Source organism: Cnephaeus nilssonii (assembly GCF_951640355.1).
Source record: "Cnephaeus nilssonii genome assembly, chromosome: 13".
Classification (NCBI taxonomy): Eukaryota; Metazoa; Chordata; class Mammalia; order Chiroptera; family Vespertilionidae; genus Cnephaeus; species Cnephaeus nilssonii.
This window is the reverse complement of record NC_137084.1, coordinates 34419070-34445634: the sequence shown is the minus strand read 5'-3', so window position 1 is coordinate 34445634 and position 26565 is coordinate 34419070. Positions and strand designations below refer to the sequence as shown.

The 26565-nt window shown below is 45.3% G+C and overlaps 1 protein-coding gene across 4 annotated transcripts in view; it reads left to right on the top strand.

The window, feature by feature from the left end:
- Nucleotides 1–26565, top strand: part of TEAD1 (TEA domain transcription factor 1) — a 252832-nt gene that overhangs the window by 192281 nt on the left and 33986 nt on the right. For all 4 annotated transcript variants that reach the window (XM_079787220.1, XM_079787221.1, XM_079787218.1 and 1 more), the window contains 5 exons: nt 6220–6354; nt 7481–7527; nt 8358–8419; nt 9339–9463; nt 22941–23114. In XM_079787220.1, the coding sequence (XP_079643346.1) occupies nt 6220–6354; nt 7481–7527; nt 8358–8419; nt 9339–9463; nt 22941–23114 (543 nt within the window). The remainder of the gene's footprint in view (nt 1–6219; nt 6355–7480; nt 7528–8357; nt 8420–9338; nt 9464–22940; nt 23115–26565) is intronic.

Below are 26565 nucleotides of genomic sequence, written 5' to 3'. Positions count from 1 at the left end.
AAGATTATGTCATCAGGGCCAGGGCTCCTAAGCATTGGAGATCTGGATCAGGATCAACCCTGGATGGCTGACCATGTGGGCCCCATAGATTCCAAGTTCACTGAATGGCAAGGCTGCCGGCACTGTGCAGAGTGTTTGATGCAGTTCTCAGAGCAGTCCTGACAGTGGGTGTTGTTACCCTCACCTTAGAAAGGGGGAAGCAGAGTCTCTGAATGGCAATGACTTGCCCAGGGTCACAAGTCTGAATCTGATTCCAAGGCTGTCTGGCACCAAAGACCAAGCCTTTTGATTGATGTCATGGTGCCTCCCCAGAGAGTGCTGGTCAAGGGTGAGGGTCCTTTCCCTTGTCTTGAGATGCTTTTGCACTGTCTCCCCTCAACTGAGCCCTTTTTTCATTGTGTCTGGATGTTTGAATTAAACAGAAAAGGTGAGTGGTGGGAGTTGGTACTCAGTTGGGAGCTAAACTTGAGCCAGCTGCCTGCTTGGGTTCCTCTGGCTTTTCAGGGAAGATTTACCCCGGCCTCTTGGTGTCACCTCTGAAGGGAAAGGGGGCTAATGTCAGAAGGGTGCCTTCTCTCCAACACCCAGACCTGGCATTAACTGATCTAAATCCCAGGCTTCCTGGGGGAGAATCATCAGGCATACCTACAAATCACCTGGATCCTCATCTACACTCCATAATGATGCTAAGCCCCACATCAGAATGAAAGGAAACACTATTGACAATTACAAAATACTAAATATAGCTCAGTACATTTAAAAATGAACAATAGTAAAAGCCTTGACACATTTTTCTTTGATGTGAATGGAGTCTTTGGCATTTGGAAGCACAATAAGATGAATTAATTGTTCCTCATTACATGGCAAGTCAGGAGGGGTGTGAATGTGCCTTCTCTCCTCGGCATTAGCTGTTGCCTGACCGAAATAGCCCCTTTTGTATTTACTCCTGCTTCCTCTAATAATAAGCAAATTGGAGATCATGGCTGGGAGAATTCAAGTGCCCTTCATCCTTTCTCCAGAACTCTCGGAGAGTTTTGTGATGTTTATCTGCTCAGGGGCTATTGCTAATAATTGCAGAAGTCATGCGAATTCACAGAGTGCAAGATTAGAAACAGCATCTGCAAAATTACTTTCAGGGAAGTATTCTGTGTTTTATCTTTTTCTGCAAAAGTGATTTTGCAAGCAAATTGCTGTCTTTCCTCTCTTGCACTATATTTTTATATTGCTGGAAAAAGTATATTTGGAGGAAAACATTTAATAGCTATCAAGAGTTTTTGAATCCATGGTCTTTTTTTTTTTTAACTTTATGCTTTTTTCCTTTTATAGTGGTAGACTTCCATGTGAATAAATTAGATTGGAGTCTTTAAATTCTGAAATGATGAGCCCTAAATAAAGTGTTTGGAATATATTGGCCTAGTAGGCTGTTCATTAAAATTCCATATATGACAGCTATAAAATTGTACATGCAAGCCTGTGACCTTTGTACATTATCTTTGTTTGTTTATGGTTAATGCCTACGAATTATGAGATAATTGATTCCCCAGAATAATAAGAAGCTGGAGAAGCAAAGGAGAAAGGAACTGATTAAAAGGAAACTGATAGAAAGAAACTATCCAGAAACCAATTCATAAAATATCCTTGATTTTTAGGAGCACTTCACTCCAGATATGTGCATCTGTGATGCAGCTGCCTTCCCGTCATGTATATTACATGTAGACATTTTCGTACTTTCAACCATTAGAAGGAGGCAGTCCTAGTTCTGCTTCATGAAATATGAAAGTCTGTTTACTTAGTAACAATAACGATGTGAAAAGCTTGGGCTGAGGAGTTTCTGTGTGGCACATCCTGCCGGATCCCATGTAGCTGGGGTAGTGAGGCCATTGATACCGTGGGGTCCCAGAAGTTGGACAGGGAGGAGAGTTGAGTGCGTCCTGAGACATGCACCCCAAGTTAGAGTGCTTCATCTGCCCTCATTCTCAGGTCAGATGGGACATCCGATCCTAGCAACCCATCAACAGTCATAGACCCATGTTGCCTGCTTCATAAACATTTTCCACAGTCCAGGTCATGGGCTTGACTTAGGGTTCAGTTGGAAAGGAAGAGTTACCTTTTCTTATTCCCCCAATACTCAGCTTTCTGTGGCCCCATCCTTTGTCATCTGAGGGATAGATGGGCTTAAAATCAGTAATACGGAGTCAGTATGAAGTTGTCCAAGCTTTTTCCTAGGACACATTTGTCTTGTTCATGCATGCTCATATGCACATCCACACTCAGAGTGTTTCCTGTAACCTCAGACATTATAGAAGATAATTCAGTATTGACTTAAAACTGTATCCGTTTTTCAAGATACAACAGTGTGCTCATTCTTTGTAAATCTCATCCTCGTCTCAGAAATGTTGGTATGAAAACATTTTAGAATAAAATTAATATGATGTACAAAGATAGCATATATTTTTTAATTTACTGAAGCTCCAGTATTTGAGTAGATTAGTGACACACCCTCCCCCCTATAATCTAGGGAGATGAGTAGTAAGGATACAGTAGAATGTTTAAAAGTCCAGGATATTAGACTAGAGTGACACAGAGAAGCAATTTACTCAGGCCTGACACTTACAGTTATCATTTCTTCAAAGCCAGGCCTGTATCTCTAGGCCGAAAATGACAATTTACAGATCCCTCCATGGAAATCTCCTCGCTTGGCATCCATCCTTCCTCCCATTTCAGGATAAGTGGGTCTGCAGCCAGGCTCTCAGTTCTGATTTTCCCTGGTGGTGCTTATTATCTGCAGGGTTACTTTATATTTTAAACAACAAAAAAATTTCATTCTTTTAATTTTTAAATGTATATCATCTATAAAGGAGAGATGTTATGAAATTAAATGAGTAATCAGAGCGTTTCCACTACAAAAGGTAGGAAATCACTGGTATAGACATTTTAGTCCATTTGCAGAAAATTGCCTATTCTCAAGTAGGTAGGTCAAGTGCAGAAAGAACCTCTACTTGAGATACAATTTCCTCTCCACACTTGGCTTTCTCTCTATTAGGATAGGCGGCCAAGCACTGCCCAAATTTTAACATTTGGCTGTCTTTTCACTAGCAGTTTTTTGATTATATGCATTAAGGTGTGTTTGCTTAGGATGGAACTCACACTCACAGCTTCCATTTTAGAACCAGAAGGACTTGAGAGAATAAAATTTAAATCTTTATTTTGTAGAAAAGGGGAGAGTGTTAAGTGACTTGCCCAAGGTAATGCACCCCATTAACATCAGGCAGAGGCAGATAGAGAGCCAGGTCTCCCGACTCCTTGGCCAGGATGCCTTTTCCTGGCACAGAGCAACTTGGTGTGATGGAAGCATTTGAATTTGCTCTCCTGCTTTGGAACTTTTGTTTCACTCAGGTACCTCATGGCATGCTGGGTAATAAGACAGTCACACTTTATTTACCAAAAGAAAAAGACCATGTTCTGAAGCTGTGTGACATAAACAGCAAAGCTGGTGACATTTCTCCTTTCCTCGTTGACTGATTTCCCTGTTAAACAAGAAACATCAAACTTTCCTCATGAACATTTAGAGGAACTTTTTAATCAGCCTAGCAAACTCGACTAGAATTAAGAGTAGGCGATGGAGATGTAGGGAGCTCACTTCCACTTGGACCTGGGCTTTCAATGGGTGAGTCACTCCACCCAAGTGTGCACAGATGCTCTCTGTGTTGGGGTGAGCAGAACAGCCCTTGTCATCAGCATTCCATAAACACAGAACTCGCAGGTCTGAGAGAGCCCCATGATGTACTTTTGGAAGAGACCCAAGCCCACAGCTCTTTTGTAGTTTTTCCTGAATTTGCGTCAGCTAGACAGACAGGAAGTCTGGGCTGCCATTTTCCCAGAAACCCTAGCCTGAGCCCTGGGGAAGCTAGCTGTAAGGCTTGTTCCCTGTTGGGGAAGGCACCTGTGGTCATACCTGTGCCATTACTTCAGTTTCAGAAATCACCTTGAGGGCGTTTATAACCTCTCATTAGGGATAAGTGGCATGGGGACTGGAGTCCAAATTGACTGTCCCAAAGAGAAACCAATGAGTTTGTATTCTTGACAGAGAAGAGAGTAAGCATGGCTAAAGCCATGTTTTCTGTTTGTTACCCACGGATCACCCTCTGAGAGGGGAATGGGGCAGGTAGCAGGTGAGACCACCCCGGGGCCAGCTAAGAGTAGATTGCCTGGGGCTGAGATCAGTGTGTATATGAGGCTCAGTTTGGCTTTGGGGCACTTGTACAAAGCCAGTCAGTTTATCATAAAATTCCACAGACTTCAGGATTTGTCTTTTTTCTGACATCTTAGGATCTGAAATGTTTCAGACCTAGTTTAAAAAGTTACCAGAGGAATAGCTTTAGGTTAGGGCACTCAGCAGATAAATAAATGTAGCTACAATCCGGAGAAGAATGACACCTGACCAGAGGTGGCAAAAGCCTCACTCTAGTCACCATGGTCCTTCCATTGGGGACCAGCAACCCTGCAAGCTTGCAGGGCCCTCATGGTGTTATTCAGCTGCAGCACACGACCATACAGATGCTCATAATGACTTAGTGCTTCCCCAAAGAGCCGTCCCATGAGCTGCATTATTTTTTCAGTTAAAAAACAAAGAAATAGATAAAATATTATAAAAAATTATGCAAGTGTTAGGCTCTTTTTCAAGGGTCAATATAAACTTTGAAAACTCATATTCCTGGCTGTTACGGAATATTCGACTTGGGGAGCACCTAATTGGTCTTCCTTAGAAGCCCCTAGAAATTATCTTATAGGCTTTTATTTTTATTTTTTTAACTTCTTTTGGCCTTGCCTTTGGCACCTCAGCATGTTTATTCACCACCTTTGGGTGAATCTGTGAACAGTGCAGCCACCTCTCTGCTGGTACTCTGTCTTACCCGAAGCTTGCCTTGGCCTTCATCACTGTCTAAACTCTGAATGGCAGCCGCAGAGGGCCATCTCTTTATTTTGATGTCACCATTTTGTTCCCACTTTCATGGATTCTGGGGCCAGGTAGATTTATAGACTTCCTGCTAGCAGCCAGGGACCTTGCCATGTGTACCCAGCATGAAGCCCTGCCTGCATCCCTGGGGCTTGTCCCCCACCAGGCCTGTGGCCATTTCTCCCATCTGTGCTGGGGGAGCCTCAGAACCAGCTCGGAGGAATGAGGGGGTATTTTTTCATTGTTGTAGTTGTTGGTAATTGACCTTTTATGTGGGTCATACATTCCTCCTAAAATGTGAAGAAGAAAAAAAAAACCACCCACATTCCTATCCATTTTATTATACCCCAGGTTTGTGTGTTTATATACACTTATATTTTTTAACTGAAGAAGAAAAATAACCCTGCCTTTGTACGCATTCTTTTTAACAACTTGTTTATTGTTGTATCCAGGTGACAAGCATGGTAAGTATTTTCACCAGTTGAGTATTCTGTATTTTAGCTGTGCTTGGCAGACTTTTTGGCTAGCTTTGTGTTATCAGCCTTGGCTTTCCTAGAAAAGACCCATTTAGGAAAAGGAGAAAGTACTTACCTGATAGCATCCCCTGTGTCCTTGGCTACAGAAGGAACCCATGTAGCCTTCTACTCACGGTGGGATACCTAAGAGAGCATGTGCCCCGCCAGCATGCTGCTTGGCCCATCAGTCACCGCCCTGCCCACCCCACCTGCCCCAATGCTTCTGAGCCTCCCTGACCAGGCGTCTGCCAGGGCTTCCAGGCCTCGCATGACTCCAGCAGCTCCTGGCACTGTGGCCCGTTGATAGCACACACCGTCAGGGCCTCCTGACGCTCTGGATGGTCCTACCCCAGATCCACCCTCCTCCCCTATCTATATGCTTAATTAAGAGCAGGGCCCTTTTTTCCTTGAGTGTGTTAAGTAATTGGAGAAGTCTCGCTTTGGAAGCTGGAAAAATAAATACATTGTTCACTCTTCTCAGAGGCTTCCCATTCTGTTGGAAAACAGATTAACAAAAAAATTTATTTTTTAAACCTTGCCACTGGGTGTTCTCAGTAAATGCTCTGAGTAGCAGTAGGCTCCGTGTGTTTTAGCCTTCTGGCTGTGTTTATTTATCCGTGCATGTTTGCTTTTCCGGCCTCTTTTGTGGCTCTGTATTTTAGTCCATGTGCTCGTGGCTGTGCCTGTGTGAGCTGCCTGGTAGCCATGCGTTATGTATTAAGTCTGTGTGTCACTGTCACCTTCAAGGATCAGACTGCCAAGGATAAGGCCCTTCAGCACATGGCCGCCATGTCCTCAGCCCAGATCGTCTCGGCCACTGCCATTCACAACAAGCTGGGGCTGCCTGGGATTCCACGTCCGACCTTCCCAGGGGCACCGGGGGTGAGTCACGGCTGCATCCAGAAACGATGGCCCTGGAGGCATGGGGTCACCACGGACCAACATGAAACTGACCACCTGGCACTTATGAGTCGGTCAGGTGTTAGAGAACCACCTTGTGGTGAACTGATGATGGGTGCAAAAAGGCGAAAGAAATAAAGAAAGGGAGGGAGCCAGGGAGTGAGAGAGCGATGGGGGAGTGGAGGGAGCCTTAGTCCCTGAAGACATAGAATCAAATATTACTTTTCCAGTGTCCTCCTGGGCTGTGATCTGCCTCTTTTGCTCTTTTTTCTAGTCCTTGGTCTTTGTTCCTGTGTCCTCAGGGTCACTTTATAACAGCTAGCCCCTAACGGAACAAAGAATCCTGTTAACATTTTCATTTTACACCTACCAAGGGCTGAGACACTAAACGTTATGGTCCCATTTAATCTTCATTATAATCCTTAATGCCTTTTACTGTTATTGCCATTTTGCAGATGAGAAAACTGAGGTTACTTGGAAACAAAACAAGAGTTTGGGAACGTGATCATAATCACATGGATAATGGTGTCAGGACTCAAACCTAGGGCTCTGTGACTTCTTTTACATAGTGCTGCCTCCAGCAGGGGGTCAGCAGGTACCAAAGGCCCCAGGAAAACTCACAGCAAAGGAGGTGTCTGCGGTGCTGTTTGGAGTTCCTGGCTGGCCTCTTGTTTTGAGTTTTGTCCTCTTCCTGGCTGGGCCTTCAGTGCTGTGAGCCGAAGCAACATCATGTTACACAGGGAGCATTCAGAATGGAGAGGGAAGTAAAGGGCAGGTGGGTGCAGGGGTAGAGCAGTCAGATGAAAATATTTGTGAAGGCCCTGCAGTGCACCCAGATCGCTGCCAGGTGTTGCTGCCTGGCCCTGCCAGTGGAGATTATCTGGAAGAGGAGCTAGAAGGAGCCTTGGGTTGCTAGGCCGAGGACATAGGCGGCGGTTTTCTGCCCAGCAGTGACCACACCTGCATTGGGGGGGGGGGGGGGGGGTCACTGCACCTGGCGGATGATCTGAACCCGCCGTCTTTAGCAGGGGTTGCAATGCACATGCATCCTGAACTGTGCTTTGAAGTGAACTCATAATCCTGAAGCCTCTTGCATTTTGCCTTCCAGTTCTGGCCAGGAATGATACAAACAGGGCAGCCAGGATCCTCACAAGAGTAAGTCTGAGGAGGGGCCGGCATTGACTACAAGGGCCTGGGCACCGCCCACCCTGGGTAGCGTTTTCCTGGGGCCAAACTGCCTCGGAGCTTGGAGGGGCGGGGAAAGGAGATTTAACCCGAGATCACCGGCATCTTCCCTCATTGTTACCTCCTGAAGCCAATAGGAAAGAGACTGCTCAGATCCTGGAGACATGGAAATACCTTACTTCCACCTTAAGTTTAATGGTCATGTAGCTCGAAACAGGAAGAGGATTCCAATCCCTCCCTGGCTCCGAAGGGCAAAGCGTAGGGTCGTCCTGAGAAAGCACCTGCCCGAGAGAGGGCAGTGGGGTGATTCCATAGCCCATTCTGTCCCGGCTTTCCCTGTGGTGTGGCGGCTAATAGAAAATCCCAATGATGCTTTGAGGGCCAGGGTAGCAAGCTCTGTAAACCAGAAGATGCGGGCAGTCTGGGGGTAAAGCAGAAAGGAAATCCTGCTCGTATATTCTCAAAAGAACTTGAGCTATTTGGCCTAGAGAAGGCGAGCAGGTGCCTGCGATTGGTGACCATGAACCTCGGTCTCAGAGGCAGATGTCCAGCTCCTCCCACTGAACTGGTGTGAAGCTGGTGGTGGGTCCCCAGCAGCCTGCTGGCCCCTCAATCATCGGAAGTAACCCTCTCAGTCTTGGTGGAGCTCTGCCTGGGCTGTGCCCCACTTGTAGGCAGGGAACCTATCAGTGGGAAGAACCCTAGGCCGGGTCCCTAGCCCTGGGAGGCTGAGGCCAGGACTGAGGTGTAGCCACTGCTACAGGCGCCATTTCTGACTCTCTCCATCCTTCTGTCCCCAGTGTCAAGCCCTTCGTGCAGCAGGCCTACCCCATCCAGCCAGCGGTCACAGCCCCCATTCCAGGTGAGTCTCTGAGGGGCTCCCTCTCACTTTTTTCCACAGCTGCATGTCCTCCCTGACTTGCAGAGCCATGGCTGCCCCTCTGTGCCCAGGGTTAGCCTGGGTCTATGGAGGGTCACAGGGGTCCCTTTCCAGGTCCCCATTCCTCTCAGTCACCTCACGAAGAGCTCTTCAGATGCATTGTTTTAAGGAAACAGGAAGCCTGGTCACTTTCACTCAGCACCCTGGTCATCCTTGGAAAGGGAAGTTACTGTGGTTCCTTCCCCATCATTAACAGGCCAAATTGGGCAATCTAGGTCCCAAAGGCAGATGGGGTTTATTCACCCTTTCCTAGATAAGTAGGTTTTAATTCCTAGTACCCTTTCTTCAAAGGAGAGCTGCTATGGAAGGCCAAACTAGAAACCATGTATCTGCTCCCCCCTACACACATGTGCATGTGGAATGACTCGGTGGAGCCGCTCTCCTTTACAGACCCCAGGCTTATGCCCTCTGCTCCAACACCACGGAGCACACTGAGGGAATGTTCCATACTGCGGTGATTGCAGGCTTAAGAAAGGAGGTGGAGAAACACAAGAAGTATCTTGTGTGCCAGCCTCACAGGAGATCTTTGTGAGCATTCATTCCCACACTTCAGTGGTCTCACCCTGGCCCCCAGCTCGGCCCCTTTGTCCAGGAGTCGGTGTCCTCAGGCCACAGCCCATAGCGTGAGTTGAAGTGGGCTTTATGGGGAGCCACACGCATTGTGCTTTATCAGGACACGGCCTCGGGGTCCTTGGCCAGAGTCTCACCCCTACCTCACATGGCAGTGGTGGAGCAGGCCTTTCTTCCTGGGTCATCTGTTTGTAGGGCCCTGTCCCCGGATTTGCCTGCGGCCCAAGGGGAGGTGAATGGCCAGCATTAAAGGTGACGATTGGTCTTTCAGGGTTTGAGCCTGCGTCAGCCCCAGCTCCCTCGGTCCCTGCCTGGCAGGGTCGCTCCATTGGCACAACCAAACTTCGCCTGGTGGAATTCTCCGCTTTCCTCGAACCACAGCGAGACCCAGACTCGGTGAGTGTGCTCAGAGAGGTGTGCCTCAAATCCGTTTGCTGTCCATTCCCATTCCCCTTCACCATCCTTTCCCCTGCCCTCATGCCTGACAAATAACCCGAATGGATGTGGACCTGAAGGAATAGCCGACCAGCTTTTCAATTAAGTAAAAGCTATTCCCATGGACAACTATGTTGAATTTAGAGCTTAATTTGTGGATGCTTTGGACCTGACACTCCAGGGAACACTGGCGCTGAAGGGAAGGACCTTAATGGGCTCTTGCATTTGGTAAAATTTAACCTTTATTGAGCCTTGCCGCATGACTGGTATTAGGCAGAGCTGCTTATATATACCTGTACGATTACATTTTACCCTCATCAAAACCTTATAAGGGTAGGTACTGTCTGAGAGATGACGAAACAGAAGTTAAGTAATTTCCCTGAAGTCACACTGTTAATAGTTGATGGATTAGAGATTCAAACTTAGGTTTTTCAAACTCAAGCCTAAACATTTAGCCATGATTCTACACTGCCTTTCCAAGATAGCAGCTATGTTTTCTCACGATAGCAGGTTGTTATCTTAAGGAGAAGTAACAAGATGGTACTTTAGCAGTTGGACATAGAATGCATTGTAATATCGTAAATACCAGGAAAGTTGGCATCTGGACTCTATTCGATGTCCTCCCCCCCCCTCCACTTTGAGTGCTGTCATCCCATTGTTTCCCTGCCGGGTCCATCATTTCCCATACATATGTGAGCCCCCCCCCCCCCCCCCCCCCCAGTAATCCCAAGGCCCTTATCTCACTCACTCCCACTCCTTGGCTGTGAGGATGAGCACTGCATCTGCCTGTGGGCGAGTCCAAGGCACGCACTGGAGAAATCGTGAGTTTGTCTTTGGGAATCTTCACCACCTCCTTCCTGTGTTCCCTATCGCACCCACCTTGCTGATCTCCAGGGCCACTGAAAGCCATGCTTTCCGTGCATCTGCCGCCTTGCTGTCGTTCAGTTATCAGAAAGAAGTGTCACGAGTGATTTCACCATCTGTTGTGAATTACTCAGATACTGAACCATCACGGGTGACCTCTCCTGGGAGGATTTGCACTTGAGCTCGGTGGAAAGCCTCTGGTGACAGGAAGAGGGAGACGCCCCGGGCAGAGGCTTCCACCAGCCATCACCCCAGCAGAGGCTCGGGAACGCCGTGCAGCCACTGACATTTCTGTCTATGAGTTGTGAACTCTGGCAGCTGGTAGGAAAATAGAGCCTGCTCCAAAATTAGGGGGAAATGAAGGAGATGTAAGTAGGTCAGTGGGCCTATTAAGGCAGGTATAGGAAAATAAGGTTATTGAAAACAGGGAAGAGAAAGCCAACTAGGTCATTTTTTTTTTAGTAGCTGAGTGGTTTTACAGGAAGGGTGATGGCAATGGCCTTTCCCTGATGAATGAAAAGGTTTTGCTTTGTAGCTTCGACTCTAATCCATGACTTTAACTGTCCTGAAACAAACGGAAGGCCAGGTGCGAGTCAACATTCTTGGGCCTCTTGAAAAAGTAATTATATTTTAGGGGACCCAAGATGGGGACTGAGAGAAATTGGAAGTCAGTCAGCAAATACTTTTTAAACATTACATGCCGACCCCTGTTTTAGGTGTTAGGGATTCAACAGCAAAGGGAACAGTCCTTATTCTAGTGGAGCCTCCCTCCTAGGTAGAGATGACAACAGTAACCACCCCAACAAGTGCACACACGCGTGCACACACACACACAGAATGGGAGGTGATGCTAAGTGCTTATGTGGAATGGCGATCCTGCACAGGTGAAAATTACGTGCTCTTTAGAATAAAAAGGTATAATTTCAGAAAATGTCATATGTTGATATTTTTGGCTTGTTATATTATGATTTTAAGGTATGTCTATCAGATAATGCCAACCAAAACTGCACCACTATTCTGAAATTATTTTCCTAAATCGTAACATCAGTCTCACTTGTTAATGTTGCTTCTAACATTCCTGTGTTACGAACCCTGATTTTGCAGTGATACATAAATGAGTTTAATGTATATAAGTGAATTCACGCCAAGTTGCGACTAGTACATGTATTTGATTTTAGTGGAGATGTGAGGGTCCGGAGAGTTCTTATGCTAGAGGAAGCAAGGAACCCTTAGAGAAAAAGGTGATTGAGGAATTGAAATGGGGGAGAATTAACAAAATTATTTACAGAACTTTGACGATGCCTCAAGTGCCAGCTTGTCAGATTATATAATATGTACTTTATTTTGCAAACATGAGGTGCTGTTACAGTGAACATGTAATGGCACTTCAGGACCAAGGTAACACTGAAAAACTTGTAGCATGTGAATGGTTCCAACTATAGGAAAATTTAAAGTCACCTAAAATAATTCATCTGGGACATTTAAATTAATGTGGGTGTACTCTACTTAAAACTTTAACATCAAATATTAAGTATGTTAATTTGATAAGGAAGCCAACAAGGTGACAAATAATTAAAGGTCCCCAAACAGATTTAACTCTGTGTTTGGAGATCTTTGTCTCCATGTAGGCATGCACACATTTCTCCCTACTTCTCCATAATGGCTTAGGCTCATTGGAATCATGGGGTTATAGACAGTGCTGGCAAAAAGCCAATAAATAAATCAATGTGCTGGGTGCAGTGCTAACTGTTTTTCATTAGTGATTTCTTCTATCCTCATCATAGCCCGGTGAGGTAGGTAATTCTGTTCCATTCTATAGGAGAGGCTTGGAGAGATTGCTGTTTTGCAGATAGTCAGTGGCTGTGGCCAGGTTTGAACCTTGCGGCTCTACTATTTCCCAGCAGTAGATAAGGCATGAGCAAGAAAGCCAAGAGGAAAACCTAGTTTGCCACAGTCCAGGGTGGCCTCCCTTAGTTACCACTGCTCTGGAAATCCACTCTTCAGTCTAACACATAGTCTTCATTGCCACCCCTGAAGACTTCTTCCTGACTCTGCCACCCTTAGCATTGGCAGCACAGGTAGTAGTACCAGCAGTAGTACCATCTGTGGAGATAGCCAACACTGTGCATTATTTTACTCAATCCTGTGACGTGGCCTGCCCAGTGTTAGGCAGCTAGCTGACGTTGGAAATGGGATTCAGATCCAGACCTGCTGATTCCACATCCTGAGATTGTAACCAAAGAGTGTATGGTCCATGTGTACCTGTGGCCTGTTTTGTAGGCTATAGCTGGCTATAATCTATAAACTAAAGGAAGAATAATCTGGGGGATGAGCGCCCCCTGCTGGCTTTGCATCAAGTATAAACCAGATGGCAGCGTTTCCTCAAGTTGGTTGTTTATATTGGTGGAGAACCAGCAAGTCAGTCCCTCTGTTACCTTTGGCTCCACTAGAAGCTAAGAGAAAAACAGCAGAGGGTTAATAAAGGAAGATCTAAAAAATTAAGACTATATTAGAAGTGGTTAGTAGTGCTTGAAAATACACTTTTTACATGATTTCAGTGTTGCATATCAAAGGACTTCAAATGTTAAGTGTAAGATCCTCCATCGCCTGTAATCAGGGCCCAGTTCCTGGAGACTGAGTTAGGCAGCTGCTGATTTGAGACTGCTGAAAACCTGATCTTGGTGAGCTGTAAGCTGAATCCTGTGCGTGCATGGGGAGTGGTTTCCCTGATAAAGCCTAGTGGAATCCCTCCATCCCCACCCTGGGACACGGCAGGTTCCTCCAGCCCCCCACAGCTCAGCCACAACCTGCCCCACAGCTGGCAAACCCCTGATGGTGCAGACTTCCCAGGCACCAGACTGTATGCTTAATACTTGTCATGGTCTACATGTCAGAATAAGCAGGAATGTGTGCAGGAAGAGAGTGTGTGAGGGTTGAGTTAGGTAGATGTTACACAGCCAGAGAAGGGAGAATTTTGGGATGGAGAGGGAGGGACAAGGAGATTGTCTCTTCAGATTTTGAAAATGCACTGTCTTGCCAAAGAAAGAAGAAAAACTCCACGATGTGGTACGGTAACAAACCTGAACAGGGAAGGCACATCCAGCTCCTAACAAACACCTTGATACATGATAGCAATAACATTAATCGCCGGCACCTACTGAGCTGTGTTATAAACACTACGCCAAGCATTTGGCTTGGGTACTGGTCTTATGTCCAGTCTATCAGGGGAAGGAATGGAGGTTCTGATGCATTAAGGTACATTATCAAGATCCACTCTCAGGAAGTGGCTATGCCAAGGTTTGGCTCCACTCTATTCCTAACCACTTCACTGTGGTTTTGAAGAAATCAAAAAATTCTTCAAACATAGAAACAGCTGCCTTCCAAAGTATGAGCTTCCCAAGTGCAGGCTGCATGTTAGCAGGGCCCTTCACATGGGGTGAGGGTCGGGCTGGCTTTTCTCTGAGCTCCTTTTTCAACCTGAGGTTTTGTGAGTCTTCTCGGGGTTTGGGGCAAGGCACAAGAGAGGCCAGGAATGTTTCCACTGGAACTTCAGAGCATATCTCCTGTCATGCTCTTGTGACGACACATTCGTACTAGTTGAATGAGAAAGCTGGTATCTGAATGCTTACCAGTGGTGTGAGATTTGGGGCAAATGACCTCACGGCTCAGCCTTACTTCAGTTGGTACAGCAGGCGTAATAGGACCACTCTCATTATTGTTGCAACAATTACAGTTAGCAACATCCCTGGACCTATTGAACACTCCACACATGGTTTTTGGAACCTGAATGTCTTTTAGAAATGTAACAGGAAATTGGGCCAGACAGATGGAGGGATCTGGCTTGGGAAGATCTGCTCACCAGGTGTTTTGGACTCTATTGAAACTCAGATGGGAGCCAGAATACTTTTTTAAATTAATTCTTTTTTTTTTTTTTTAGTAGATAGTAAATACATGTGGTCAAAAATCTATAAGCATAAAAGAATGGAAGGAGAGTTCACTAACTTCTAATTCCTATCCCATCCCAGGTAGAAATCACCTTTGCTAGTTTCTTGTATTTCCACAGATTTTAATACATGGACAGCATTATACGAACATATTCTCACCCTCCTTTTTAAAGAGAAATTGTGATCGGATGTGTTTCAGGAAGATGACAGCTGTAGCAGGTCAGAGAATGGGCTGGGCTAGGAGATGAGCAACAAGCACCAACCCAGGGCATAAGTAGTGACCCAGGGGATAGACATTGTGTCGATAACTTTAAGAGGTCTTAGGGGTTAATTAGCTGTGGAGGAAGAGGATACTGGAAGTGACTGAGCTTTTGAGACTGGGGATGGTAGTATAATTTGAAAGGTCACAGAATGAGGAAGAAGCAGATTAATCGCCTTTCCTCAAAAGAAACCTGTTGAAGGGGATATCGGAAACAGAGACGTTCAGCAAGTTTAAGTTAACAACAGCCCAACACCGAGCTCATAGATGACAGGGTTGATATTTGAACTTTGTCCTAATCCAGAGCCCATAGTTTGAAAAATTGGGGAAGGTAGCAGCAATGACCAACATTTAGGGAGGTCTTTCCCACGCATTCATCTCACAGAGAAGGATGCACCACCTGGGGGAGTGCAGAGGACAAGGCTCATTATTGCTCCACAAGTGGCAGCCAGCGCAGGAAGGTGGGCAGGACATTTGGAGGAGGAGGAGGAAAGGAAGGACACTTGACTCAGGCTCCACTGAAGGAGAGAATTCCTGGAGGGTGCCCAGGCTTGGGTGATGGCAGGTCCTCAGCCAGGAGGCAAGGGGTTTTGCTGGGATGTCCTGGCCTCTTATCTTTATTTCTAAGTAGCTGGACAGCCTGAAGCATGGAGTCTCCTGGGTGTGAGGAGTAAGTCAGCAATCTTCACAGTCTGAGCGACCCCGAGGTCTCCCCTTCAGGGGAGCCTGCACTAAAGTTCTGCAAATACATCCTACAGCTCACCTTATTCTTTCCCTTAAAGGCAGTTGGTCAAATGTGGGCCCAAGCGTGATTTAATCTTCCTATCTGTACAGCTTCTTTCAAAGGCCTAAATTCATGGAGAGCTAAAAGTCTTTTGTTAGACCACAGACCCTGACTTTGCTTTGGAAAATGTGACCAGCTAAGGAAACAAGGCATTGATGAGGCCCGGGGCAGAAAGAAGGGTGAATGGTTTGCATGGGATTCGATTGGAGAAATAAGGAAACAAGATCAAAAGCAAGGTTTAAGTTCCAGATTGCCAGGAGAGTCCTTGCCTGGGTCCTGGACTGGGTGGAGGAGGCCAAGGTTTCTGTGAAGAAGCTTCCAAGCCTGCAGTGGCTGCTGGGGCTGACACTACATCTCACAGTGGGGTTCTGTATTTATGGGCAACAGCTGTTTGGGCAAAACAGTTTCTGGTCCTTTAAAAAAGAAGTTCCTCTACCCCAGTTCATAGCTTGTGTATGGATCTCATTAATAGTAAACCTGCAATCCAGTATCTGTGCAGCTCCCTATGGCTCACACAGAACTGTCTTGTTTACTGTTTCATTTGACCTTCACATTGACCCCCAGATATCAGCAGGCCAGGTGTCATCCCTATGTTCAGAGGAGGAAGCCAAGGCCCAGAAAGATTAAGGAACTTGCCTCAGGTCACACAGCTTAAAACCAACAGAGCCAGAATTCTACCCATTGTGTTAATGTCTGCATCCCATGCTTAGAATAAATGGTCAGAAAGCACACTTGCCCTGCAGGCTCTCAGAGGAAGGCCACAGCTGGTCTGACGGTTGGCTGTGCCCAGTATATGTGCTTTTCCCAGACTTTTCTCATATATTTTACCAAGTGTGGTCTTCCAGTAGGGCATGGAGATGAAGTATCTTTCTGAGGTTGAGGTGATGGCTCCCTGGGGTGCGGTGTGGTTTTGCCACCCTTTCCCGCATGACTGCCAAGCTGTTCTATGGGCTCATCCATGCACCTCTCGCAATAGCAGTGGATGGTTTACTTTCAGTGTCTGAGCTGCTCTGGGCACTCACTCTCTTTCTTCATTACCATTTGGGGATGAGGCAATTGAAAGCATCTGGAAATCTGGGTTTTATAGACATTTCACAGAGGCCCCAGCCAGGCTCCATCTGCTTTCCTTGGCAGGTCAGCCCCACGCCCGCTTGCCTTCCTGGTTGCTGTCCCTGCACTCAGCCAGTGGCCCTTACAGCTGCACTTCTGTGGGGAAGACTCACCGCTTTCTACGGAAACAGCAGCCCCTCTAGAGAGATGGAGGTGGATGTGGAAAGTGGGGGTGAGGGCACGCATCCTGGTGTGAGATCTGGGAAGGAAGGACTTGCTTGCTCCTAGTTTCTTGTTTCAATGTTTCTTTCTGGGAAGAGCACAGGGAGGGGATGAAGCAGCACCAGGGGCAGGTAACCAGACAGGGCTGGTGTGTCTGAGCAGTCAGCCCAGGATGGAGTCTACTTGAGCAGGAGCCCAGGAGAGCCCCTCCTGTCCCCCCAAGAGCTGAGTATGTAGGTCACTTTCCTTGGCTGGCCCTGCAGCCACTCCGTGGGGTCATCATAGGTTGCCCAGGCTGCTCTGGGAGTGTCTGGACAGGGAGTCCTGGCAGGAGCATGACAGGAAGCAAATGTAGGTGATTTGTCCTTGTTCTGTTCCAACTTGTACATTATCATCCCTTGACATGAGTTATTTGTCTTAGTTTCTTTAAATTCCTAAGTGGATTATAATTTCTCTCTTGGTATTATTTGACAGCAGTCATTTTTCAAGGTTTTACTAACGTTCTTCAAATACTTGGAATTTTTGGAACAAGTTTATGAAAAGACCGCCATCTTCAGGTCAGCTAGTGTAGTGCAGCACTGAGGTGTGTCCTGAGGAGCAGCTCAGATGCCAAGGAGTATATTTATGGGGCTTTTCCTTCCTTTTCCACAAAAAGTGAACTACCTCATCCGAGGTCTCTAGAGTAAAATGGATTGGCAATCTTCAAAAGAAGAGAGGAAAGAAAGTAAGACCCCAGTGTTCCCTGTGGGAGTTGTGTTGTTCTGGTTGTCTCATCCGCCGTGATGGGCGCCCTCCCAGGCTGCCCCAGCCCCACTTTTGAGGACAGATTTTGCACACTTCAGAGAGTGGGCTCTGATGTGCCTGTGGGAAGTGTGGGGGCCAGATCACTCCATGTCCACATCACCCCCACCTCGGCCACTCTACATTACAGTAGCTAATGGCAGTGTCCAAACAAGGAATCCACCTTAATGTATCTGAAACTTTCCTCTCTTAATTTCTGCTTTAAAGTTCAGTATTTCACTTCTGTTGCTGTCAGAGGACAGCCTGAGTTTCAAATGATCTCTTCCAAAGTAAAGAAGTATCATGATGATAACAATAAGTGACGTGCTGGGCACAGCATTATGTATTTTCCATGCATCGTCTCATTTAGTCCTTGTGGCACTCCTTCGAGATAGTCCCTTTTATTACCCCTGTATTACGGAGGTGGAAAAGGCAGCAGAGCGGCTGGAGTCGCTGTCCCAGATGACTCAGCTGGACACTGGTGCCAGCACCAGGGTTCAGACCAGATCCCCATCTGACTCCTCAACCTCCCTCAGCAGCAGAGAGAAAGAGAGCCAGGAACCAGGAGAGAAAGTGACCTCTCAGAACAGCTGTGAGGGAGGAGGAAATCGTTTGTAAAACCCCCAGGGCAGCTAAATAACCCTTTGCAAGTAACTTTGTTGAGTTTCTAGGATTACATTCACCTTTTCACTACATAAAACTGCTGCAAAAAAGAACTGGAGGGATTGCAGCAATAAAAAGAGGAAATGAGCATTTCCCCAAGTTGAAAGAGAAATCCTTGTATTAAGGTTGTGTCAGGTGCTGCTAAGCACCTGTCAGGCTGATCCAGGTAGGATTTTGCTGGTGCAACTTCGTTCTTTTGGGTGAACCTTGCAGGCAGACATGGGTCCCCTCTTCTGGCCAGTCGTCCTGAGAGGTTGAGCCTTAGGAAGGCTCTGTGATCTAAGTTCCTTTCAGGTTCAGGGAATTTGTGGTCAGCTAGAATAAACAACCTGAAGCACGACTCGTAATGTTTTTGTTTCCCTTTATAGTTCTTTCCCTTCCTCAAAAAACTCTAGGTTGTTTCAAGGTAGTTAGTACATATGCTTTATATATAAGCCAAATTGAGCCTCACTCGTGGCCTGAGGAAAAGCAGCAGCCCCCTGCCCCAGTTCTTCCCACCTCGCAGCCCTACTCCTTAGGGACAGCTGCTTACAGCCCTTTGGCCAGTTCTTCAGTTATCATCTGCATATTTCTAAATAACATGCTTATCCTATATATCTCAGTCCATCAATTTTAGACATTTTCTGTTGACTTTTTACTGTGGAAGATCAGGACTTCGCTCTCTAAATTTAGCATATGACACGCCCTCCCCCCTTACTTCTAACCCTCCCAGTGTGGTTATATCACAAATTTTGGTTTAATGTTCAGTGTTTATATTACAAACCTGTGCCAGTTCTGTACACGGCGTGGTTAATGTGTGATGTATTCGAACCATTTCTTGATTGTAAAGCTTGTTATTTTAGGGTTTTGTCATTGCTACTTTTTTTTTTTTATTTGTTCAATTTTTACATTACACGAATTCATCCTCACAATTTCTAACAGAATTCTCAAACTCTTCTTCAGATGGTCACATAAGTCAGGCAATCTCTCAGGTCCACATCCCCTTGGGGACATCCCTCCAGGGCCCCTCTAGCTCCTCATCCACTGGACCAGTTTCTGTCCGGGTCAGCAGCCCAGCTGTTGGCCAGTGAGTTCCTCTTCCTCTCTCCTGGGTCAGGGCCCCATCTCCCTGTGTTTTGATTTACTCCATTTCATAGGAACGTATCCTCCTGTAGCTAACCGAGAATGGTTACAAAGATCAATTTTCTGAAACCTTACAGATCTGAGAGTGTGTTATACTCTCACATGAGATGGATGGCTTGGTTTTTATCAGGGTTTTGCCTTAGAGATGTGAAACCTAACTCACATTTCCAAGGTGAGTTCCACACAGGTTCTCTTTGCTAATGAGTAACACTGTGTGTTTAATGCTGGAGAATAAAGTCATCCATATAAAAAAGCAGATAAATGCTAATTTAGGTCATGTGACGTGCAAGAGTGGGGATGTTGACTGTCTTTAACCTCAGCCTTTTCTCTAGGAATCTTTGAGAACCCATGTTTACATGGGCAACACATGATTGACTATAGAGGCAGTAAGCTAGCTCTGTCTAGTCACTGTAGGGTCTGTGAAGAGAGGGACTTTGAAGTATTGGCTCCCGGATTCCCTGTGCCTAGCACAGTGCTTAGCATATATATTACCCCCAATACTTGGGGCTTTGGTTTGTTGTTGTTTTCAAATATTTGTTTTTTGCCTTACAGAATAGAATTACTCTTTTTTTTTTTTTTTTTTTTTGGTTTTTGTCCCACCTTTAGTTTTGGGTAACCAGCCCTACTAGAAAGCAAATGGGATTTATTTGGGAGGGCAGGGGAGACAGAGGGAAGGAAGTGTCTCTTCTTCCCTTCTAAGGAGAACTGGCAGGATGGAAGTAGTAGGTAGAGCCTCATCGAATGGTTTGTAGAGTTCTAATTTCATTAAAACTTGAACCCACACCTATCAGATAGTGTTTTTCTTTTCAGCCTCTGGATTTGGGGGCACAGGGACTCCCGACCTGCCCAGGTTGAGTTAGGGGGAGAGCGAGGTCTGTTTGTCTCACTGCTGTGGTCTCCAGGACACCTTCTTTAGTCCTTGGTATTCTTAGCAACAAAGTCACCTCTTGGCAGGAACAAAGCCGCTCAGATGCCAACAGTCAGGGTTTGGTTTCAAGTCACCAGCCTTGGAGAGTCAGTGCCCGATTTCCTTTGGCAAAGACAGCCTGCCCCTTCTCAGTTCCTTTCAGCCACTTGGGCACAAAGGTAATTTCCTCAAAATAGAAACCTTTGAAGACACTATCTGATGCATCTGTGAATCATTACATTTCTCCTGAATTCTAATTTAACATCTTAGAATTTTGAAAATACCATTTAGCTTCTTTCATTTTTTTTTCTCAAATCAACTTTCAAAACAAAAGTAGATCTGCATTAGAAGAGTCTGGGCATTTTCTTCTGGGAGACCCCGTGGTTGGTATTTGCACCAAGATGCATGGGCCGTGGCGTTGACAGATCCAAATTTTATTCTTAACTCCAGGACTAATCCCGGATGTGTGACCTCAGGCAGGTCCGTTCATCTCTAAGCTTCTATTTCCTTATCTGAAAAATGACTTCAATAAAACCTCCCTACAATGTCATTGTGAGGAAAGGAGTACCTGAGACCACATATATAGAAAGCACATTGCACATCTCCTTTTACCCACTGATGAGACTGGAAGCTCCTTAGCAGTTGTGCTTTATACGTTTCTGTTTCTGTGGGCTTTTATTTGCTTGTAACTGAAAAGATGATGTGACAGACAGCATTAGAGAAAACCTACAGAAAGATCAAAGGCACTTGCCCCACCCCATAGCCTCACCTCCCTAACACAGCCAGGGCTTTGACTTTATGAAAACATTTTTTCCTTTCTCTTCCCTCACAGGCCCACTCTGTTCTTTCACAATAGCTTCCAGGTCTCAGTCCCACCAGAGAGTCCCCAGGTAACTGAAGAAGCAGAGGCAGGGACCACGTCAAAGCTTGATAGGTTCCACTTGGATTTTCATTTTAGCTGATGCCTTTGAGGGATTTTGAAGCTTTGGTTAAGATAGCTCTCTGATGTTGAATGTGAGAGGGGCTTAGCCTTCTCCCAGGACATGCCAGGCTCTAGCCACACTCCCCATAAGTCACATAAGTCAGGCATGCAACACTGTGGACCACTGTGGGGGGTTGGGCCTCTCACCCTTTGGCATTGTGGCCAGAGATCCACGGCGTGGGCAGCAGGTCACAGATTCGAACCAGCACTTCTGCAGGATATCTTTACAGGGTTGTGATCAAATGAGTTTGGGAAACTTTGGGTTATACAAGGTTAAAAAAATGTCTCTTTACTGCAGTGCTTTTAATATGCTAATACTCACTGTGAATCTCAAAGAAGGAGGTTCTATTAAAAAATCGTAATAGCCAGCATTATTGAATGTTTACTCTTTGTTGGATCTAGGAGTTCTAGTGTGCTCTACATAAGCAGTGTTTCATTTAAATCCTACAGCCAGCCTATGGAGTAGATGCCATCACTCTCCCCATTTCAGACACTGGGGAAGCACTGGCCCGGTGTCATAGCTGATTTGCAGTACTCTTGGTAGGCTGCCCTAACCAATCCTTCTTTTATTTGGGGCTTCTATGGGATCAGTACTCAGAAAGACTCTATTTGGAGAAATGCCAGTTTAAACTCAAAAAGTGAGTAGGGACTGCTAGGCGAATAGAGACACGAGGTTTTCTCTTTGAACCCTATTAAGTTCTGAGCTCCCTGGAACCCGTGTACCCCCAGATGTCTTTGTCTGTGTCCCATTAGGTGGGTCTTATGACCTGTACACCAGGAAGGGTGGGCAGGGAGGGTCTGAAGTAGAGGATCTAGGCCAGAGGTTCTCCAACTTAGGTGCATATTGGAATTTGCCTCCCGAGCATTAAAAATCACTGATGTCTGGCCTCATTCTCAGGGATTCCAATTTAGTCTGGGTGGAGCCCAGGCATTGGTGATTTTTAAATGCTCCTTGGTAATTCTGCTGCAACCTGGATGAGAACCATTGGTTTGGACATTCTCCTTTGTGATCCAGTTTCCATATCTTATACCAAAGGCAAAGAAAGGGTTTCCTTTGTAAGTTTAATGTCTTCTCAGAAGTTTGGTGTTTTTGTTTCCTTTTTGTGTGACTACGAATGACTGATATTCCTTTGTTACCAACCTCTCGTAACCTTATGCCATGAATCCTCTCCCCTGACCCTAACGTTGCACTGATAGCCACATATTGACTGGCCCTGGGGACCTGGGGCAAGTTTGAGATTGGTTACTAAGGGGACTGATGAGAAGAGGCTCAGCATTCTCATTCCTGCTGGAAGAAGTAGGTAGGTACCATAGCTCAGAAGGCTGCATCCATGCTGGTGCTAGGGGAGCTGGAGTGAGAAGTGCATTCTGGGTGATGATGTTAGCTAACTACACACATACTTTTTATTGGGTTTACACCGTAAATAGTAGGCTCCAAAAGGTGTCACTCTCATTTTCAGCTGAGTCTTGTGAAACTGGGTAATAGCATTGTTTTTTTGGTTTGGTAGTTGGGTAATTTAAGCTGTTCTTTACTACTATGTCTACAAAAAGTCTTCTTAGGCATTGGAAAAATATATACCCTTATCAATAAAAGACAATGACTGTTTCACTATGTTGTATACCTGAAACTAATATATTATTGTATGTCCACTTTAATTTTAAAAAAAAAAGATGATTGTTTTTGCCCTAAATTATAAGGACTTTTCTAACATCTTCATCTTTTCAAAGGTATGGACCCTCAGCTAATCAAGGCATAATTCCGGGATTTTAAGACTACTTACTCTTTATCCAGTTCAAGATGCATGTGTCCCAGGTTGTTCAAAGGGTTTGTAATGGGAATGTCTCTGTTGGTTTCTTGCAGTACAACAAACACCTCTTCGTGCACATTGGGCATGCCAACCATTCTTACAGTGACCCATTGCTCGAATCAGTGGACATTCGTCAGATTTATGACAAATTTCCTGAAAAGAAAGGTGGCTTAAAGGAACTGTTTGGAAAGGGCCCTCAAAATGCCTTCTTCCTCGTAAAATTCTGGGTGAGTAAGACCTTGCAGTGATGTCTGGCTTTTGTTTGAATGGTCAAGTCCTGTGTGAGTGTGGAGCAGCACAGCTGGCCATAGATGCACGCTGATGCATGTTCACCTGCACCTGCAGGATTGCCGTGGGTCATGGCTCACACCTGTGTGCCGCCCTCACGCTGGGCTTGTGCCCTGCTGCTTCTGCCAAACAGCAAGAGGCGGGTGGCCTCTTTGGGCTTCAGGGCCCACTCATGCAATGACAAGAGGCTTCCCCGATGGGTGGAATCAGGATGGAAAAGATGGGCCACTAGACCCTCTTTCTCTTTCTTCTCACTCCATTAAGCAAAGCAACCTGTAAATTCCACTGTCACATAGGACCTGAGGCATAGTTGGGGCTGGGATGAAGATACAGTTGCACGCGCTTTAAGATCTTAGAAGTGCCTGAGAGAATACACTGAGTGCCCAGGTTATTATGATCTCTGAACGCTAATAACCTGGCCACTCAGTGTATATCCTAAATAATAAAAGGCTAATATGCAAATTGTCCCCTCGACCAGGAGTTCGACCAGCAGGCAGGCTGGCCAACTGCCCCTGTCCCCTCCCCCTGGCCAGGCTGGCCGGACCCCACCCATGCACGAATTCATGCACTGGGTCTCTCAAATACACAAACACACACACACACACACACACACACACACACACAGAGTGGCCAGATTATTATGCGTTCAGAGATCATAATAATCTGGCCACTCGGTGTATAAAATGGCTTTGCCCAGTATGTGCCTCATTTGTGCTTTAAAACATTAAGTGCAGATTCCACCAGCTGCTGGGGCTCCCTGATGTCCCACAGCCTCTAGGAGGAGCTTTGCTCTTCCTTTTCCACTGGTCAAGCAGGGGCCAGGGCACTGCTGACAGGTCAGAGACCTGAAAGCAGCATGAGTATAATGTGTGTGTACCGGGGGTCAGGAGACAATAGGAGACCAGATGACCTGCTAGCACTAAATGTTTTAAGTTCTCAGTCTTTAGAAAGAGAACAGCTCCAAATGTGTGCGCTCCTTATCATGGCATCAGCGACCCTACGTGAGCTGGTTCCAGAGCATTTTCCTTGCTCTGTCCTGTGCCCAGCCTCCGTGTGCATCTATTGTACATTTCCCTTCTCCTTCTCCTCCATGGGGCCAACTCCCTTTCCCTTTGGAATGGCGGCTCATTTATTATAGCACCTTCCTCACTTAAGCAGACCATTGATTTTCCCTTTACTCCCACCGCATGTTGTGGTTAATCAGTTCCCATGCTGTGTCATAATTATGTGGATGTGTGTCCCACTTCTCACTGGACCCCCGGCTGCCTCTGGGGGAGCTTATTCACAACAGTGGCAACCACTTATTGAATACCTGCTGTGGGCTGGGGGCCGCGCTAATGCTCTACATGCATCTCATCCAGTCCTCACGGTGTTTAGCGGAATTTGCTTCGTATTCAACTAAGACAAAGACTCAGAGATTATGAAGGACAGGCTACTTGCAGGGTGGGGACTTGGGTCTTGAAATTGGGTAAGTTTGACATTAGTGCCTCTGCTCTGTTCCCTGACTGCTTCACGCCCTATGGATCCTGACCACGGAGTCCACCTGAGGATGACTCTCCAGGTCTCCAGTACAAGTGCCCAACACACACAAAAAAAAGCCCAACAAATGGGGAGACAATTAAGGAAAAATTTATGTTTTAAATTCCTTGGAGGGAAGTTTACATATTACATTTAGTTTGTTTAGCTTCTGTTATCCTTGCATAGTAACTAGCTCTTGTTTTTCATATTAAATTTGAATTATAGAAATAGCCTTCTACTGATATTAATGTTCTTAGGATAGATAATACATGTGGATAACATGGACAAGCAATGATGGTCATTTCTCCTTTTTAAATTGGTGGCTGCTACTTAGTGATGGTGTTGGGGGGTCACTTATATGATAACACAGAAGTTTTCTAAGTGTGGCCTGTGGGACCCCACAGGGGGTTCTTTAGTATTCTTTTAGTGGATTGACAAGGTCAAAACTATTTTCATTATGACAAGGAGACATTATTTGCCTTTTGCACACTGCTGATATACACACTCTGGTGCCTCAGAAGCAATGGGGGTATGTATGCACACACAGTTTAAAAAAAAATAAAATAAAAGAACCAGTCACACCAAGAATATTCTTTATGACGCTTACCCATCTGGAACATAGAGTACACATTGAAAACGAATGCCGGGAGCCTGCCTGCTGCATCAAGGAAAACAGCTGACAACAAATGCTACAAAAGATAAAATTTGCGCTTCCAAGTAAAAATAAGAATTTTGGAAAACTTGTATCTACCTCAGTGAACTTGACAGCTTCCTAGTACTTGAAAGACTTTTTGATGAGGTCCACAGTCAGATTAACTAATGCGATTTTTTGATACTGTGCAAGATAAACCAATGGATTTTAATGTAGCAGAGGATGTAAGTTTATTGACACAGTTTCAGATTCTGCACTGCAGCTAGCCTTTAAGAAACTATCGCCTGTCCAGTTTAGTTGTAGTAAAGAAAAATGACCACAGTTATCTGACGAGCTTATTCAAACAGTCTTCCCTTTTCCAGTTACATATTTAGGTAAGCCTGGAGTTTCTTCATGTCCCTCAGCCAAAGCAGCATGTCATGACAAATTGAATGTAGAAGCAAGTATGAGAACCTAGGTATTTCCCATTCATTTACACGTTAAATGGATTTGCAAAATATAAAACAACACTACCTTTTCACTAACTATAGGTATGTTTTAACTATAGGTATGCCTAGTTTTTTTTAAAAAAGTATGTTAACATGTAATGAGCTTATTGTTTTTTTTAACTTAGGTAATAAATATTTTTTAAGAATTCAGCTTAAATTTCCAATACAGAAAATATAGATAGAATTAACCTATAGAAACAAGCTCTTTGAGATCCTCAGTAAAATTTAAGAGTGGGAAAGGGGTCCTGAGACCAGAAAGATGAAGAGTTCTTATTGTGAAGCATATAAAAAGAGACTGTTCTATCCAAGTGAATTAAAAGTCATCAGAAATTATAGGATATGATGAAAAGAAACCATTTTCAGTACTTTCAAATTAAACAGTATTGGTTTTTAATAATAAGTTTTTTATAATTAGCATGTTACTTGAATATAAAGTGGAATGGGAAGTGCTTAGCAAGTATGTTCTTGTTTTTGCTTCCAAACTTTCACCTGTTTTACTCAGGAGGCGATTTTAATAAATGCTTTCAGGGTTGGGTCTCTTCAGTCATTCATGAATCCCCAAATGAGGAGGTCTAGATTGCAGATGTTTAGAGTGTGCTGGCTAGTATGAGACGTGCAAATTTGACATAATTACTCCAAGATTAGATATGAGTTTATTGAATTAATATTTACAGAATTAAAATTGAGCACTTCTGTGAATATGATAGAAGATATTCCTTCTTAGTGTAGTTA